The 15,204-nt window shown below is 34.8% G+C and overlaps 1 protein-coding gene across 4 annotated transcripts in view; it reads left to right on the top strand.

The window, feature by feature from the left end:
• The window catches only part of USP34 (ubiquitin specific peptidase 34), a 249,863-nt gene that overhangs the window by 214,280 nt on the left and 20,379 nt on the right, over positions 1-15,204 (top strand). For all 4 annotated transcript variants that reach the window (XM_045054250.1, XM_045054251.1, XM_045054249.1 and 1 more), the window contains 10 exons: positions 662-747; positions 1,348-1,516; positions 1,621-1,695; positions 2,809-2,960; positions 6,456-6,504; positions 6,585-6,689; positions 6,769-6,813; positions 7,762-7,866; positions 8,901-9,048; positions 14,181-14,815. In XM_045054250.1, the coding sequence (XP_044910185.1) occupies positions 662-747; positions 1,348-1,516; positions 1,621-1,695; positions 2,809-2,960; positions 6,456-6,504; positions 6,585-6,689; positions 6,769-6,813; positions 7,762-7,866; positions 8,901-9,048; positions 14,181-14,815 (1,569 nt within the window). The remainder of the gene's footprint in view (positions 1-661; positions 748-1,347; positions 1,517-1,620; positions 1,696-2,808; positions 2,961-6,455; positions 6,505-6,584; positions 6,690-6,768; positions 6,814-7,761; positions 7,867-8,900; positions 9,049-14,180; positions 14,816-15,204) is intronic.

Below are 15,204 nucleotides of genomic sequence, written 5' to 3'. Positions count from 1 at the left end.
AATTTCCATGGTGTCTGCACCAGTTTATGTTCCCACCAGCAATCTATGAGATTTCTTTTTTTCACTATCTTCTTCAGCATTTGTTACTGTCTTTTTGATTTTAGCTCTCCTAATGTGTGTGAAGTAGTTAGTATGTCATTGTGGTTTTGGTTTGCATTTCCCTAATACTTAGTGAACATCTTTTCATGTGCTTAGTGGCTATTTGTATATTTTATTTAGAGAATCCCAACCCTTTTTAATCCATGTTTCTTTTAGATAAACTTAAATCACATTTCCTTCCCCTAGTCATTGACCTCTGATAAGCAGCTATCCTTCCCTATTCCACTCTTTTAAAGAGATGGATGCTAAGTTTTCTGTTCTGTATATCTGCATTAATCAAGAGGTTTTTATGAAGCTTTGTGGGTTTTTTGTGTGTGTTTTCTATTACTGAAATGTATAGTTTATTGTTGTTTTTTCATTTATTACAAAAGTGATTATTTTTAAGCTACCTTTACCTTATATTTTTAGTCCAGGTGAGATGTCAGAAGAGCTTTAGAATGTCAAAAGATAATCTGTGGGGAAAAGAAATGGTTGGCAGAGAGTTTTGAATCATGTTAATTTTTTAGTATCTCTATTACCTGATAAAGTTGGCTCTTAGATTGTTATAACTTTTCGTTTATAGATGTTTCAGCGTTTGTGTATCCATGTGATTCAGAGACTTAGGCCTGTGCATGCTCATCTTTATCTACAACCAGGAATGGAAGATGGGTAAGAAGTGCCTTTTGAACATTTTATTTTTAAGCTTTTTAATTATCCACGTACAGAGTATTTTTAAATATCCACAGTGAAACATTTGGATTCTTCTATTTAAAAATAATCTGTAATGATACCGATCAAGGAGAGAAAACTTTTATTTTTGATCTTCAAAATTGTCTACAAGTAACTTCATGATTGAGTTAGCCAGACACAATAATTAGAATCCACCTACTTAAATTATTATAATTCGTATTGCAGTCTATTGGAAAGATGAAAGATAAATTTGGGTTTGTTTTTTTTTTTTAATTTTTTTTTTTCCAACGTTTATTTATTTTTGGGACAGAGAGAGACAGAGCATGAACGGGGAAGGGGCAGAGAGAGAGGGAGACACAGAATGGGAAACAGGCTCCAGGCTCCGAGCCATCAGCCCAGAGCCTGACGCGGGGCTCAAACCCACGGACCGTGAGATCGTGACCTGGCTGAAGTCGGACGCTTAACCGACTGCGCCACCCAGGCGCCCCGATAAATTTGGGTTTTTAAAAACATCTCTCCTTCCAAAATATCTATCCCCAGACTTCATACTGTCTCTGAGATATTAAATTATATTTTCAGGTCAGATGATATGGATGCCTCAGTGGAAGATATTGGTGGTCGTTCGTGTGTCACTAGATTTGTGAGAACTCTGTTATTAATTATGGAACATGGTGTAAAACCTCACAGTAAACATCTTACAGAATACTTTGCCTTCCTTTATGAATTTGCCAAAATGGGTGAAGAAGAGGTAAAGCTATATCTTATTTATTTCTGGGATTATGTACCTGTTTTCAGTATTTAAAACTTCATTGTTTTTATGTTATATTTTTAAATCAATGTTTTTATTTTTAGAGCCAGTTTTTGCTTTCACTGCAAGCCATATCTACAATGGTACATTTTTACATGGGAACCAAAGGGCCTGAAAATGTAAGTGCAGTTCTCTCTCATATTGGGGGATTTAGGGGTCCATGTTTTCAAGTTTGTATCATGGGAAGTCCTTAGACATTAGAACCCTTTAAAGTCTCTTCTGGCCCTGATATTAGATAATGTTAAGGGTTTGAGTTTGGTTGATATTTTTAATGAATGTAGGAAGAGAAGAAATAATCAAATAATGATTTCATTGGCAAGGTCCTGGAACAAAGCAAATATATTTAGGCAAAGTGGCCACCACTTGTTTTGGAGTCCTACGATACGTATGTCATCTCAGTGAACATTTTTGCTGGCTGTATTTTTAAGCCCTTTGCTATTGAGTTTGTAAAATCTTCCAAAAATTTAAGTAGCTGGTCTATTCATAATTATGAGAGTATTACATGAACTTTGTCTTGTCTGTGACGACCACATTGGCTTGTGCCCTATTTTTACTGTTGTTACCTCCGTTTTACAGATCAGGAACTTGAGGCTTAAAGAAGTTAACTTGTTTTAGACCATAGTGAATTGGGCTTTGATCTTTGGTCAGACTCCTGAGCTAAACTGTTAAACCATTATACAGTAATGCTTCTCAGAATATGGGCTTTTACTACCTAATTCCTGCCTATATTGTGACCTGTTCAGACTGCTTTTCTTTTGCTTTTTAAATCATAAAATGTCTTCAGCCTCTTGCATTTCAAAGCCCAAGTGCATATCTCTTTGGAAGACTTACTATTTGGATTATCTGAACACTATTAATTTGTGTAACTGGCATTTTTATTAAATAGGAAATGCTGTTTTATCATACTCATATAAAAGTTGATCTTGATTTATCTTCCAAGGGACTTGCCTGTAAGAAAAAAGAAATTGTTAAAAGATTTATCCCCGTAGGTGAGGTGTAAATAGTCACGGTGTTGAGAATCATTGTTCTTTACAGTTCTGCCTGCTGTGTCTAAAGTTGTCCTGAATGTTGTTTAGACTCTTAAAAGTTAAGGTTAGGCCTTTGTGTGGTTGTTCTTTAATACATGCTCCTGCCACCATTTACATAGGGTAGTTTTGTAAAAGATTCAAGTTATTTTCTCTCTGGATAATTCAGTATTGACATATTAGTTCTAACATTTTGTTCTGTTCTAGCCTCAAGTTGAAGTATTATCAGAGGAAGAAGGGGAAGAAGAGGAGGAGGAAGAAGATATTCTCTCTCTGGCAGAAGAAAAGTACAGGCCGGCTGCCCTGGAAAAAATGATAGCTTTAGTTGCTCTGTTGGTTGAACAATCTCGCTCAGAAAGGTGAAATGTTTCAACATTCAAAATGCTTAAAGCATGTTTGATTTTATTCCTTCTACATACTTGTTTTACCACTACTAGCTTTTGTTACATAATTCCTTTTAAATAACACCACTATTTATCAACTCTTGTGGCATAAGTATTTCAATCTTTTGTATCAAACTCTTACTTTCACTGAGTCATGTTAGAAATATACGTTGAAGAAATATACAGTAAAATATTTAGCAAAATTATATGTGCGTTCATCCTTTGACCTAGCAATGCTACTTCCAGAAATGTGTGCCCCAAATACAGAAAGATGTATGTACAGTGATATTTATTGAAGTAGTTAGTTTATAACAGCAGAAGACTGGAAATATCCACCAAAAGGGGATTAGTTGACAAAAGCCGGCATCCACTCAGTAGAATACTCTATTGCTGAAGAAAAAAAGCATGGGAAATGATCTGTACTACCATGGAGAGGTGTTTAGGATAAATATTACTAAGTGGAAAAAGCACGGTGGAGAAAACTGTGTATAGTATGGTACTTTTTAAGAAAGGGGAGGCTATAAGGGGAGAGTGGGGGAGAGAGAGATTGAGAGCATGTACACCCAATTTCCATTATTCCTCATTATCGATCTCCTGTTTCCAAATCTGCCTACTTGCTAGGATTTATTGCAATCCCAAAATAAGTACTCATGGCGCTTTTACAGTCATTTTTTGTGGGCTGCAGATGTACATGTGCAGAGTGGCAAAAAATTAGTTACCTGACACATATTTTTCTAGCCAAGGTCAAACATGATGACACTGTGCCTTCCTGTTTCACTTCTCATGTTGTAAACAAATATCTTTTTCATGGTTTATGCCATGTTCGTCACATTTGTGCTTTTTTAGTGGCTTGGTATTTAAAATTGCCCCCATATATAGTGCTAAGTGCTATCTAGTGTTTCTAAGCCCATTAAGTCCGTAATGTGCCTTAAAGAGAAAATGCACATTAGACAAGCTTCATTCAGGTATCAGTTATAGTATTATTTGCTGTGACTTCGCTGCTAATGAACAACATATATTAAAGTATCTTTAAATAGAAACACACACAAAACAAGGTAACGTATTGATTGGTTGAAGAAAATGTTGTGACCAGAGGCTCACAAGAGCCAACCTTGTATTTCCCTTATGAGCAATGATTAAATAATCACTAATTCAATGTTTGCAGCACTTTATAGAACATAAGTACTACAATAACAAGAATTTACTGTATTTTTTAAAATTGAAGTCTAAATTAAGAAAAAAAAAGTAGGTTCCTGTGGTTGGGGGAGGGGAAAACAGACTAGAAAGGACAGAAATGAAAGCTTGACTTCTATGAATATATGTTGTTGTTTTTTTTTAGATTTAACTTGTAATCATGTAAATGTTTTATATAAGTGAATTAATAAAATGCAATCCCTAAAAACCAAAAGCAGACTGAAATAAATGAACTATATATTGACCTGGTGGCATAGTCATTGGAGAGGAATTCATTAAAATGACTTTAGAGCACATTAACTGTAAATTCCTAGTTGTACATGAAAGACAAAAAGAATTGTAAAATTATCCTAAACTGTTTTACTAAGTATATTGTTAATAATGTAATTGTGATTATTATTCTGAAACAAACGTATATTATAGAATAAAGCAAATAGTAATTGTTAATGTCATTCGAAACGAAGATTTTCAGCAAAAGAAGGAAGAAATAGAGATAGAATATTTTAGGTTTTTTATATAAGTTCTTTAAAACTAAATTTGAATTTGGGAAGATCAGTAGAGTTTATGGTGTATTTTGTCTTAAGCAAACAAAAAATGTTTTATATACTCCGATTTTCTGAAAGGGCTTAGAAATCTTGCCCAACCCAGAATCCATGTGTGTCACTGGCATCTGGATTATAGTCTCCAGATATCATTTCCTGTGGTAAAAAAATCAGGATTCCTTGAAAAAAAAAAAAGGCCAATTCCAGGTCTTGGGCAAGAAAGAAATGGGTCGTTTTGCAAAGCAGAGACCATCAGAGACTACTGAGATTATTTATGTTAAAAGGACTCAACCAATTTAAGGATATTTCTACTGGTTATAGATTGGATAACCCAAGTATCAGTAATATAAGAATAATTACAAGTGGACAAAAATGTAAAATGCATCACAGATGTTTAAATCCATGAGTTTGTAATGGTGCCTAAAAATTAACAAACAAAATACTTGTAACCTTTGGAGTATAGTAGGAAACCAAATCATAATTTTGGAAACTTATTAATAAAGGAATGATATCAAGCATTTATCTTATCAGCAAGAATTATCCCTCATGGCAACCAATGGGTAAATGAGAGGAAGTTTGCTGTCTTGGAGGTATTTGAGCTAATAAATGAGCAAGTAATGCTGGAATTAGTATGTCTGTATTTTGCAACCTGAATGAAGTAATGGATCTAGGAAATGATCATCATTGACTGAAAATGCTACAAAAAGACAGCCTTTCATTGTGTGCCTCCTGATGAAAGTCAATACCATCTCCTATAAAGCATGCTTGATTAAAAAGATCAAACCTAGATATGATCAAGTCTCTAGATCTAAGCTACCAGTTTACAGGAAATACGGCGTCAGAGGAACATGTTAAAGCAACACCCCAAGGATACAGTGAACAAAATGGAAATGTGGGATATTCTTCAAGACGAACCACCTACTTTCTTCAGTTCATAAATTGCAAGATAAAAATAAAATTGGAGGGGAAACCAGTAGTCTCTAAGATACTTAAAAGACATTTGAACCACTTGGAACAGAGGACTTTATGTGGATCTTGATTCAAACAGATTAAATATTAAAAATTTTTTTAGAAACTTGAGGTAATCATACACTGGATATTGTATGATAGTAAAGAATTGTGGATTTATTTTAAGTGTGAGTAATGGTAGTATGGATGTTTTTTAAATTTTTTGTTAGAAATATATACTGAAGTTTTTGGATTAAATGGTAAAATACCTGGAATTGCTTTAGAATAGTCCGTATTGAGTGAGTGAGAGGTACAAATGAAACAAGCCTGGTCATGAATTAGTAATTTGAAGCTGAGTAATGGGATACTTCCACTATCTTACTGTTTTCCTGTGTGTCTGAAATGTTCTATAAGTTATTACAGAAATTATAAACTGGTAACTGAAAACTCTTTAGTATTTCTTATAAGTTCATTTTGTTTTAAAGGATCTCATGTAAAAAAAAAAAAAACTAAGACCCATTCTAGTGTTTATAATACACAAAAATATAGCGTTAATTAAATGTGAAATAAAGTAGCTTTGGGCTTCCACAATTCTGGTATCTTGAAAAATTGTCTAAGAGATGTCTAGCAAGTAAGTTTAGCTAGCAGAAGGTTCAAAAGTCATTTTGTGTTAGTGGTTTGGTACAGTTGTAATTGAATTGGCAGTTTTGATGCATGTCATGATGCAAACAGCTGTAACGTAGCACAGAGGGAAGAAAAACTTATTTCCACTAATGTTTCCTTTCAGGCATTTGACATTATCACAGACTGACATGGCAGCATTAACAGGAGGAAAGGTAATACTTTCTATATTAGAGGATTTGATAATCGCACAAATAATAATGGTTCTTAAATGAACAACTTTTACTTTTAACAGGGATTCCCCTTCTTGTTTCAACATATTCGTGATGGCATCAATATAAGACAAACTTGTAATCTGATTTTCAGCCTCTGTCGATACAATAATCGACTTGCAGAACATGTAAGTGCTGAGATACAGTCTTAAAGTTTTTTGGTAATTGTTAAAAGAATGTTCTGAAATCCTTCTTTTTCTGTTTTAGATTGTGTCTATGCTTTTCACATCAATAGCAAAGTTGACTCCTGAGGTATGTACACATTAGCTAATTCATGTTTTTAAGACTACTAGTGCTTTCAAATAAAACTTTCTAATTGTTCTTGAAAAAATATCAAGGTTTCTCCCATAACATAACTTAGTTTTATTTATTTGTTCTAAATGTTTATTTATTTTAATAGAGCACGAGCAGGGGACTGGGGGGGTGGGGGAGAGAGAGAGAGAGAGAGAGAGATTTTGTAGGGCTGAAACTCAAAAACCATGAGATCATGACCTAAGCCAAAATCAAGAGACACTTAAATGACTGAGCCACCCACGTGCCCCACCACAACTTAGTTTTAAGTGTGTAACTGAATACACTGAATTACCCCTTTGTATTTTGTTATCATAAATGTAATTTTCCCAATTAAATATTAATTTACATATAAGTTTAACATACTAGAATGCCACCTAGATAGTAACCTTTGAAGTTTGATTTGAAGCATATATCATAATTGTGTTTAAGGAAAAAAAAGACCAACCAGGACTCGGCATAGACGAAAAAGATGTGGAAAATATAGTAATATAGTATTATATAAAAGTATTTTTGTAAAATGGTAATGTTACAGCCACTTTAGTGATACATACTTGTCAAATATTAATGTAAATTACACCTTAGTGATGAAGGGATGCTACATGAAACTTTTAACCTAAATTGTTCCAAGTACCAAGCTTGTCTCAATAATGAGTTTTGATTTGCTTTTTTTCCACATTGACATCCAGAAGAATATGTGTTTTCTGTTACATGTGGTACCCTTGCAATTGACTTTGTATCCCAGTTTGACCCTGCTGCTTTATGATAGTTCAGTTTATATGCAGGAGTTCTGAGGTCTTGTAACACAGATTTAAATGTGATGTGTAGAAGAGTTTTACGTGTTTCTTTTCTGCAGAAACAGAGGGGTTCAAATACATTTAAATGCACAGGTATATATGTGTCTTACAGGCAGCCAATCCTTTCTTCAAATTGTTGACTATGCTAATGGAGTTTGCTGGTGGACCTCCAGGAATGCCTCCCTTTGCATCTTACATTCTGCAGAGGATATGGGAGGTAAGTAAGTCTTGCAGTAGATATTTTAGTATTTCTTTTTCTGAGAATTTTATTTTCCTAATGAAGTCATTAAGTACCAGTTTCTTCTTAGGTGATCCAAAATGGTTTAAGTAAGTCACAAGCTAGGGAAGAAGGCTTTAGTCAGGAGGTTTGGGGTTAAAAAGAGTTCTTGTCTAGTCTCCCACTCACTTTAAAGAAAGTCTTTAAAGACTTTCTTGTAGAGTCATAGAAAAAAGCCTTTAGCCAATCTAGGGTGCTCATTCCCCTCTCCTCAAAAAGGATTCTGTGAAGTGATAGGATCTTAGAAATACAAGCCAAGTGTTTTCAGCAGTTGACAGAAATGGTAGAGGAAGTACCAGCAGCTTCCTCTCTTTCAGAGTTGCTGTTGTGGTCACTGAATTTCTTTTTAGTGAGCGTGAGGAAACCTACTCTCTAGACCAGGGGTCAGCAAACTTTTTCTCTAACTGGTCAGTTAGTAAACATTTTAGGCTTTGTGGGCCCTGTGATCTCGCTTGCAACCACTCCACTGCTACTTTAGCATAAAACCATCTAGACAGTACATAATGAGCAGGTAAGGCCCAAAAGCCATAGTTTTCCAACTCTAGATTCCTAGGTTTCCTTTTCCCATGAAAAAAATCTCTCTAGCAGTGCAGTTACTATTTTTCATTCTCATGAGCAGTAATAGATTAGGCAAGCAATAAGAAAAATAAAGATGAGAGACTTTATAGAATTAAAAGCATTATTAATTAAGTTTATAAATTTAACAAGACCTAAAAATCATTGAATTCTCTTCCTGGTTCTGTGTTAGAGCCCTTGGTTATTTTAATTTTATTTTGTAAACTAATGTCAGATTTTTCTGAATGATAGACATAGCTTTAAAAGTGGAGGAAAACATGGGTGAAACTTCTTTTAGGCTCTAGTTTTCAAAAGTCTGTCTTGGCTGTAAGTGTTTAATGGTATATACCAAAAGTAAGTAAAACAGTAACTGTTCAATCAGTTGGTTTTATATTCCGTTCTTGTCATTTTATTTGTAGGTAATTGAATACAATCCTTCTCAGTGTCTGGATTGGTTGGCAGTACAGACACCCCGAAATAAACTGGCACACAGCTGGGTCCTGCAGAATATGGAAAACTGGGTCGAGCGGTTTCTTTTGGCTCACAATTATCCTAGAGTCAGGACTTGTAAGTCACATATTCAGAACTTATCGAACCATTTGTTCCAAGTTTTGCTTTTGTTTGTTTTTTAAGGTGACTATAGTATGCCCATTGTTGTATGGAGCAAAGGCTCTTGGAGATACTGTTCTTAAAGGCCAAAGTTACATTAGTATTTGGAAACCTATGACCATGTTTTGCAAATATCTGCAATGTTTTTGGTGTCTTAAGGATAAGAAACTGTCCTGTTTTGGGTGACCTAACCACCGCTACCATTTTTGTTTCCTTGCTTAATAGACAACAAAAGATGATCAGCATTAAGTGAACAGAATAAAGGATCATAAAATCCTATTTTAAAAGTGACCTCAAGGCTAAGAGTAAAGTAATAATAAAAACATAGAGCAAGCTGAGAGAAAATATTCACTGAAGTTATGGGAGTTAAATGATAAATCCTTTACACAGGCTGGAAGGGAACAAACAAAGATCTTGGAAGACAGGTGGACAAATACAAAGAATAGATATTTCACAGATTAGAAAATTGCTTGTAACTAAATAGAATATTTCCTCTTTTGATAATATTCAAAGAAACAAAAATCAGAATAATGTTTTTAAATTTCTTTAATCACTAAATTTAAAATCATATTTCCTAGCTGTCTGCTGAAAAGGCCTAGAATTAGTGACATTGCAGTAGCAACAAGCACATCAAATACCCAGATCTCTGTTTCTAAACACTGTTCTCTGATAAAACAAATAATAGCCCTTTGAAGAAATGGCTGATTCTAGGACTGGGGCAGGTAATCTGCAAGATGAGCCTGGAGCATCTTGTAAGACCAGAAAGTAAAGAAGTACTCAAAAAACAAAATAATGGGGGTATATCAAAGGGACACAAGACCAACCTGAAAGAATTCCCAGTGGCTAAAGCTGGAACAATTTGGGTAAAAAAACAAATAACATATCACTGGATTGTACCAGCAGTGTAAAATAAATAGCCCTGAATCCGTACTGATAGTTAAGTAAATAAATGGAGACAAATCTCCCATACAGAAGAATCCTAAATAATTTATGTACATCCTTCAAGAAGGTGGAGCTTAATCTCCCAACCCCTTGAGTATGAGTTTGGTGACTTGCTTTCAAAGAGTAGATGGTGGGGGGGTGGGTTGTTAGTTTAACTTTAAGTGAAGAAATTTGACAAACATAAACTCAGCCAGGTGATTAAGGTTAACATCAATGATATGTGTTGATAGCATGTACCCTTGATATCCTTGATGTAATACGATGTGTAAAGGGCACCTTACCTGTGTGTTCTTCCCTACAAAAACCCATAAGTTGAGTCTAATAGTGATAAACAAGAGACAGACTCCATTTCAGGGACATTATTCAAAAATACCTGACCCCAGTAATCCTCAAAACTGTCAAGGTTTTCGAAAAGCGAGGAGAGCCTGAGAAACTGTCACAGTTAAGAGGAGCTTAAGGATTCATGATAACTAAATGTAATATATCCTAGATCCAAAATAAAAGAACATTAAGGCAAAACTAATAAAATCTAAAGTATGGAGGTTAGTTAAAAGTAGTGGTTCCTTAGTTACAACAAATGTACCATAGTAATAATAGATGTTAATAATAGGAGAAAGGGGGGAAAAGAGTGTATGGGAACTGTGTTTTCTGCCTACTCTAAAATTTTGTTTAATGTTTATTTTTGAGAAAGCATGAGCAGGGGAGGAGCAGAGAGGAGACACAGAATCCAAAGCAGGCTGGATCCAGGTTCCAAGCTGTTGGCAAAGAGCCTGATGTGGGGCCCAAAGTCATGAACCATGAGATCATGACCTGAGCCAAAGTTGGAAGCTTACCCAACTGAGCCACCCTGGCACTCCTGTTCTACTTATTGTAAAATTAAAAGATTACTTGGGGAAAACATCTTAAACTTGTGGGTACATGTGGATTGGCATTGGTACTCATAGGCTCATTTTTCCTGCCACTTATGTAACTCAATAGTAATGGGTTATTTGTAAATGCTGACATGTATGTTGGTGGCATTCATGTCCTGACTTCTCATCATAAAGCGATAAAAAAAACTTACACTAAACCAAAAAAAAAATTTTTTTTTAAACAAATGGTTACTCCTAATATTCATGACAGTACTGAGGATATGGTGTTCTCATACACGGCAGTGAAGTAAGTTAACATTACGGTATGAAAGGCCATTTAGCAATATGTATCAAGACACTTCAAAATGCTTTGCCCTTTTTGTATTCAGTAGTATCATTTGAAGGATTCCAATAGAAGTAAGTCATCTGATGTATGGATGCCTAAATAGCATTAGTTATAATTGTGAAAAATTAAAAACTGGATGTTCAGCTGGGAAATAAATTGTTATAATGAATCATTTAAAAATTATAATAGTTTTAGGGGTGCCTGGGTGGCTCAGTCTGTTAAGTGTCCAACTTTGGCACAGGTCATGATCTCATAGTTGATTTTGAGCCCCACTTGGGCTAGGATTTTCTCTCTCTCACTCTCTCTCTCTCTCGGTCTCTGTCTCTCTCAAAATAAATAAACTTTAAAAAAATAAAAATTGTAATAGTTTTAGACTATAGTAATATGAAAAAGTGCTTTTGATAATGTAACTTGAAAAAACAGCCAAAATATTTTCATAGAACAATAAACCTTGGAATAAGAATTAGAGTAACATGTATAGAAGAAAAACTACAGAGAAATACTATTAAATCTTACAAAATAATTTTAAGGAATGCTTTAGAATGTTTAGAGAAAAGAAGAAAAATGGAGGCATGATAAGTGTCTTAAAATAGTTGAAGAGTTGCCATATAGAAATGGAAGTAGATTTGTCCTAAGTTCTCTCTAGCATAGAACTTAAATAAAGGAACTCTTCAGTCATAGCAAGGCAGTTTTTAACAAAATGGTCTGTTCTTTCATATTGACCTTCTTAACTGTTCTCAGTGATAAACATATTTTAAAAGCTGTGTATTTCTCCCAAGGAGAACTTTTTATTTAAAAGCAGATAGCTCTTCAAGAAATAAATAGATGGTTTGGTATATGATAAAGCAAAGCTAAATGTTAATTGTGGAATTTAAGTGGGTCTTTATTTTATTTTATTTTTAATTTTTTTTTTTTAACGTTTATTTATTTTTGAGACAGAGAGAGAGCGTAAACAGGGGAGGGGCAGAGAGAGAGGGAGACACAGAATCTGAAATAGGCTCCAGGCTCTGAGCTGTCAGCACAGACCCTGATGCCGGGCTCGAACTCACAGACCGTGAGATCATGACCTGAGCCGAAGTCGGACGCTTAACAGACCGAGCCACCCAGGCGCCCCTTAAGTGGGTCTTCAGTAAAGTTTTTTAAACCTTTCATTGTGTTTGAAAATTTTGCATAATAAAATATTGGGATAAAAATATATAACTCAATCTAAGTTTTTGCTAATCACAAATTGTCTCAGTAGCAGCTTAAACAAAAATTGAACAGAATGACCCTTAAATGCCAAGTTTTAACTTTTGAAACACATACCGAATTGAGCCTAACTGAAAACAGACTAACCAGAGCAACGTATAGAGGGAAAAATATGTAGAGATGGAGTATTGTGCACAAAGTTGTGCATAAAGTTTAATTTGAAATAAATCTTTAAAACAGGTTACAGTTAATCTTAGAAACTAACTTTATTTGCTTTGACAGAACATTGGAAATTATCAAATTATAGGTAGAATAGTAGGAAACAATTAGTAGGCATAGTGAAAAGAGTTAAACTAAGGCATTAGAGTCCTTGAGGTGAGGAGGTTCTATGATGACTTTTTAGGAGCATTAGCTCGTGAATCGGGTATATTTGGGTTTGAATTCCAGCTCTGCCACTAGATGTGTAATATGGGTATAGTCTTACTGTTTTAAGTCCGAATGAAAGTGAGGATAATAAAAGTAGTGCTTGCTTCATAAAATAACGGTGTTAAATAGTATAAATGTTCAAGAAATGTTAGCAGTTCTTGTTGTTGTGATTATTGTTGTTTGACCATTATCATTACTGTCATTGTCATCCTTATCATTTCCCAAGGCTAAATCTGAGCTCTACCTCTTTATCTGTGTGACCTTGGTCTTTGCTTCTCCAAGATTCAGATTTTCCAATGTAACATCACCTACCTCCAGGATGATTGTAAGGATTAAATAAAATAATATTTTTAAGTACCTTGTTCAGTGCTTTGCACATAGTAACTTTTTACAGAGGGACTCAACTAATGAGTTATTTACCTCTCAGAATTATATGCTTAATAACCTTTTTCAGGTATGTTGAAGGAGGGATGCTTTCTTTGCATTCAGAGTCAGCCTGGAAGCGTCCAGTTAGGGAATGAATAAGTCATGGGGATAAAAGAGACAGCATAGGGAACATAGTCAGTGATACTGTAATAGTGTTGTGTGGTGACAGATGGTAGCTACACTTGTGGGCAGCATAGCCTAACATAAAGAGAAGTTGAATGACTATGTTGTACACCTGAGACTAATATAACATTGTATGACAACTATACACAAATTAAAAAAAATTTAATACAAATTTAGCCCAGAAGACTTTTAAAGATTTTCCAAAGTTAATGATCTATAGTTGGCATATATATAATCTTCTACATTATAATGAACTTTAAAATAGAAGGTCTCGTTCTATTTTTGTAACTTTACATTCTACTGTTAACTGTAAATCATTACAAAATAATTTATCATCATTTTGTAAAGAAGAAGAAAAGTAAGACGCTAAAACATCGAATGATCTGACCATGTCAGACAGCCTTAGCTAGGTCTTCTGGCTCCAAATGCTATATTATTCCTGGTAAACCATATTATTTCTTAAGAAGAAATGAAACGATAAAATAAGTGGGAAATTCTGTATCTTGGGAAAGCTAACCAAGAAGGTTAAAAACTGTTTCTATTAATGCAGTTATTGTCACTACTTTAAAAGTTAACAATGACAGAATGGAAGGCGTCTGTTTTCATCATTCCTTGGGATCTTTCTTTGGGGCCAGTGGTAGAGCAGAACGATATTAAGAAATGTTCATGTCCCTTAATTTTTAATCATTTTGATTTTTAAAGAGAAGAGTGGCTTTGTGTTTAATGACTGCTCTTCAGTCTGTTTTATATCTTATAAGGATCTGACAGTTTTGTTTTACATTTTATAGCTGCAGCTTATCTTCTGGTGTCCCTTATACCAAGCAATTCATTCCGCCAGATGTTCCGGTCAACAAGGTCTTTGCACATCCCAACCCGTGACCTTCCACTCAGTCCAGACACAACAGTAGTCCTACATCAGGTCTACAACGTGCTCCTTGGTTTGCTCTCAAGAGCCAAACTTTATGTTGATGCTGCTGTTCATGGCACTACAAAGCTAGTGCCCTATTTTAGCTTTATGACTTACTGTTTAATTTCCAAAACTGAGAAGCTGATGTTTTCCACATATTTCATGGATTTGTGGAACCTTTTCCAGCCTAAACTTTCTGAGCCAGCAATAGCTACAAATCACAATAAACAGGCTTTGCTTTCATTTTGGTACAATGTGTGTGCTGACTGTCCAGAGAATATCCGCCTTATTGTTCAGAACCCAGTGGTAACCAAGAACATTGCCTTCAATTACATCCTTGCTGACCATGATGATCAGGATGTGGTGCTTTTTAACCGTGGGATGCTGCCAGCCTACTACGGCATTCTGAGGCTCTGCTGTGAACAGTCTCCTGCATTCACACGACAACTGGCTTCTCACCAGAACATCCAATGGGCCTTTAAGAATCTTACACCACATGCCAGCCAATACCCTGGAGTGAGTAAAATTGATAATTATTTCTGTATCTTCAAATTGATTGGAAATAACCAGTTTGTCCCCTGGTGGGAAGTGGTGACAAAATATGGAAATATGTATAGTCTAACTTTAACTGTTCTTTCTTAAGAACTTACTGTGTATTTGTTTTCTTGAATATATGTATAAAATGCTGTAGTACTATAACATTGGTAAGTAATACGGATAATTCTTAGGTTGATGTTGAAATTTTATCTCTAATTGAACTTCGCTATTTTAATTTATTTAGATATTTATTATCAAGATCTACATGCTGTGCTAAGCTGTGAACTATGCAATATTTTTATCTTAGCTGTAGTATTCCCTAGTGTTTTTTTCTTAACTACATTCAGGGGAATGAAATGGTTAAGGAG

The sequence above is a fragment of the Felis catus genome, chromosome A3 (genome assembly GCF_018350175.1).
Source record: "Felis catus isolate Fca126 chromosome A3, F.catus_Fca126_mat1.0, whole genome shotgun sequence".
In the NCBI taxonomy this organism is placed as follows: Eukaryota; Metazoa; Chordata; class Mammalia; order Carnivora; family Felidae; genus Felis; species Felis catus.
This window is presented reverse-complemented; position numbering and strand designations above follow the sequence as displayed.